General features: G+C 44.7%; 1 protein-coding gene across 2 annotated transcripts in view; it reads left to right on the top strand.

Annotated features, from left to right (window-relative positions):
- Positions 1–3,127, top strand: part of LOC105543218 (chromosome unknown open reading frame, human C2orf42) — a 56,738-nt gene extending 53,611 nt beyond the window's left edge. For both annotated transcript variants that reach the window (XM_011985030.1, XM_011985031.1), the window contains one exon: positions 2,453–3,127. In XM_011985030.1, coding sequence (XP_011840420.1) covers positions 2,453–2,661 — 209 coding nt within the window. In that variant the 3' untranslated portion in view covers positions 2,662–3,127. The remainder of the gene's footprint in view (positions 1–2,452) is intronic.
- The last annotated feature ends 644 nt before the right edge of the window (positions 3,128–3,771 follow it).

Here is a 3,771-nt window from a genome sequence, read left to right as displayed (position 1 = left end):
TTTTTTTTTGAGGTGGAGTCTTATTCTGTTGCCTAGGCTGGAGTGCAGTGGTGCGATCTCAGCTCACTGCAACCTCTGCTCCCAGGTTCAAGCAATTCCTTTGTCTCAGCTTTCTGAGTAGCTGAGATTACAGGTGCGTGCCACCACACCCAGCTAATTTTTGTATTTTTAGTAGAGACAGAGTTTCACCATGTTGATCAGGCTGGTCTCGAACTCCTGACCTCATGATCTGCCCGGCTTGGCCTCCCAAAGTGCTGGGTTTACAGATGTGAGCAACTGCACCTAGCCCTGCTATTCAACTTTAACCATGCACCTACCCTCCCCCAAGTCTCCTTTGCAGTCATCAAGAATTCAGGTACATGAGTGGGGAGGGGGTGTGTGTGAGATGTTCTAAAGGAAAGGAAGTGGCACTACTCATTTGCTGCTGTGTACAAGTAGTAGCCAGGGCACAAACAGTGAGAGAGAGAGAGTATTTTCCTGCCTTTTTCCATGTAGCCTCCCTTTATGAAGGAAAGATGGGATATGCTATGGCCAAAGTCTGGGTGGATTTCTTTCCATCCATCTCCACCTGTTTTATATTTCCTCCCAGAAGCTGCCAGTGGTCTTAGTGTTCATCAGTTGTGAGTTTTCATCTTTTTCTATGTCTTCATTGATATTTAAGTGAAAAGTTGGCAGCCAACTCCAGATATCATTTGAAATGGAAGCTAGAATGTCTGTGACTAACATGAGCTAGATAATACCTAACATTTATATTCTATGACTAAAAGAAACCAAACAGACCAAAATACCCTGCCAATAAGGTTGTTAGTCCAGGGTGGATGGATGCTTTGTTTCTCATCATATCAGTGATATCTTAGTCTTTGTGGGAAAGAAAGGACCAAAAGAAGTTGAGGGAAGGAGTTTAAACGGGGTGAGTATTTAGGCTAAAGTGGAGAGAGAGTAACACAGTGAAGTGAAAAGTAAAATGTAGGCCAGGCGCAGTAGCTCACACCTGTAATCCCCACACTTTGGGAGGCCGAGGTGGAAAGATCACCAGAGGTCAGGAGTTCGAGAACAGCCTGGCCAAGATGGTGAAACCCTGTCTCTACTAAAAATACAAAAATTAGCTGGACATGGTGGTGCGTGCCTGTAGTCCCAGCTACTTGGAAGGCTGAGGCGGAAGAATCACCTGAACCCAGGAAGCAGAGGTTGCAGTGAAACAACATTGCAACACTGTACTCCAGCCTGGGCAACAGAGCAAGACTCCATCTCAAAAAACAAAAACAAAAAATAAAAAGTAAAATACTAGCTTATGAAGTCGAAGGTTAAGTAGTGCTGAGAGAAAAATGTGTATACATTATTAATCAGGGTCCTCTCCTCCATCCTTCTTGTTTTTTTGTTTTTTGGGGGTGTTTTTTGAGGCGGAGTCTTGCTCTGTTGCCCAGGCTGGAGTGCAGTGGTACAATCTCAGCTTACCGAAGCCTCCATCTTCTGGGTTCAAGCGATTCTTCTGCCTTAGCCTCCGAAGTAACTGGGATTACAGGAGCACGCCACCACACCTGGCTAATTTTTGTATTTTTAGTAGAGACGGTTTTGCCATGTTGGTCAGGCTAGTCTTGAACTCCTGACCTCAAGTGATCCACCTACCTCAGCCTCCCAAAGTGCTGGAATTACAGGCATGAGCCACTGCCCCTGGCCCATCCTTCTTGTTTTCTTATATTACTTTTTTTTTTTGAGATAGGGTCTCACTGTATTGCCCAGGCTGGCATTGAACTACTGGGCTCAAGCAATCCTCCCACCTCAGTCTCCCAAGTAGTTGGGACTAGCGGCACATTTCACCACACCTGGCTAATTTTTTTGTAGAGACAGGGTCTCACTTTGTTGCATAGGCTGGTCTTCAACTCCTGGCCTCAAGCTATCCTCCTGCCTTGCCCTCCAACACTGTTGGGATTACAGGTGTCAGCTACCACGCCTGGCCTAAATATATAGTTTTAACTTCATGATGGCTAGGTGTGGTGACTCACGCCTGTAATCCCAGCACTTGGGAGTCTGAGATGGGCAGATCACAAGCTCAGGAGATTGAGACCATCCTGGCTAACACGGTGAAACCCCATCTCTACTAAAAATACAAAAAATTAGCCAGGTGTGGTGGCACACGCCTGTAATCCCAGCTACTCAGGAAGCTAAGGAAGGAGAATCGCTTGAACCTGGGAGGCAAAGGTTGCAGTGAGCCAAGATCACGCCACTGCACTCCAGCCTGGGAGACAGAGTGAGACTCCGTCTCAAAAAAACAAAACAAAAACAAAAACTTAATGATGATCAATAAATCTGATATCCCAGTCACCACTGAATTTATAAACCTCATTCCGCCTTCTGATTATCAAAGCTGAACAGACTGCTCCAATTCCAGACACTTTTTCTTGCAATTAGGAACACCTATTAAAGTGTACTAATACTTCTTTTTACTCTTTAGGCAACACTTCCCCAGATCAAAAGGAACCAACACCTTTCATCATCGAGTGGATCCCAGATATCCTTCCCCAATCTAAGATTGGCGAGCTGCGGATCAAATTTGAGTATGGCCACCACCGGAATGGGCATGTGGCAGAGTACCAAGACCACCGGCCTGCCTTGGACCAGCCCTTGGAACTGGCCCCTCTGACCACTATCACTTTCCCCTAAGGCAAAACAAGAGAATAATCTTTTGCTGCTTAATTTGCACATCCCCACCCCTTGACAACTTTAAATACTAGTTACGCACTTAGATGGCCCTGTTCCTTAGTGAACTGCTCTTAGCTAAGATGCAAATTCTCAGTGCTTTCAAGTGGATTCTGCTAAAGAAAATCTCTTGTAAATAGCCTTTTTGGTGCTGCTGTGTACAGTCTTCATTATGCATTGGGCAGTATTTCTGGCTAGAGTTTTAAAAGGAACAGAAAGAAAACCAGCTTATTTTCCTTCTTATGAACTCATTTTTAGCGTTTATTTCAACCTTTTGCTAATTATCTGAGAAATTTGCAGCTCTCAGCCATACACGAACAGTGTTGGAAAGTTAACACCCTGGCTAGGGCAGAATGTTAAAGACCATCTTGGCAGAGTTCCAGCCATGCTCTTTATTCTGTTCTCAAAGCACAGCGTCACTAGTTTTTCCAAATTATATCATGGTCACCTTTTTATAAAATTATAAATTTTGGGGGGGCGGGATTTAACTGATAGTGATACAGGAAAAAGAGATCCAGGTGTCAAGGGAATATTGCTATTTCAAACTAATGCTTGTAATAGCTTGTTCACTTAATATTTGTATCTTTATATGTTCTCCAAACGGTAAAATTCAATTGCTGTTTCTGAGTTCAATGATCACAGAATAGAGATACTGAAAAACTCAGAAGTATAAGCCTATCTTTAAGGAGGAAAGAAGGGAATGAACATTTCTTGCATGCCTACTATGTGCCAGGTACTTTCTTTGTTTTTGTTTGTTTTTTGAGATGGAGTCTCACTCTGTCACCAGGCTGGAGTGCAGCCAGGCTGGAGTGCAGTGGCGCGATCTTAGCTCACTGCAACCTCCGCCTCCCAGGTTCAAGCGATTCTCCTGCCTCAGCCTCCCAAGTAGCTGAGAGTACAGGCACCCCCCACTACGCCCAGCTAATTTTTTTTTTTTTTTTTTGTATTTTTAGTAGAGATGGGGTTTCACTACGTTGACCGGGCTGGTCTTGAACTCCTGACCTTGTGATCCGCCCGCCTCAGCCTCCCAAAGTGCTGGGATTACAGGCTTGAGCCACTGCGCCCGGCCTGTAC

Source organism: Mandrillus leucophaeus, unplaced genomic scaffold (genome assembly GCF_000951045.1).
Source record: "Mandrillus leucophaeus isolate KB7577 unplaced genomic scaffold, Mleu.le_1.0 Scaffold279, whole genome shotgun sequence".
In the NCBI taxonomy this organism is placed as follows: domain Eukaryota; kingdom Metazoa; phylum Chordata; class Mammalia; order Primates; family Cercopithecidae; genus Mandrillus; species Mandrillus leucophaeus.
This window is presented reverse-complemented; position numbering and strand designations above follow the sequence as displayed.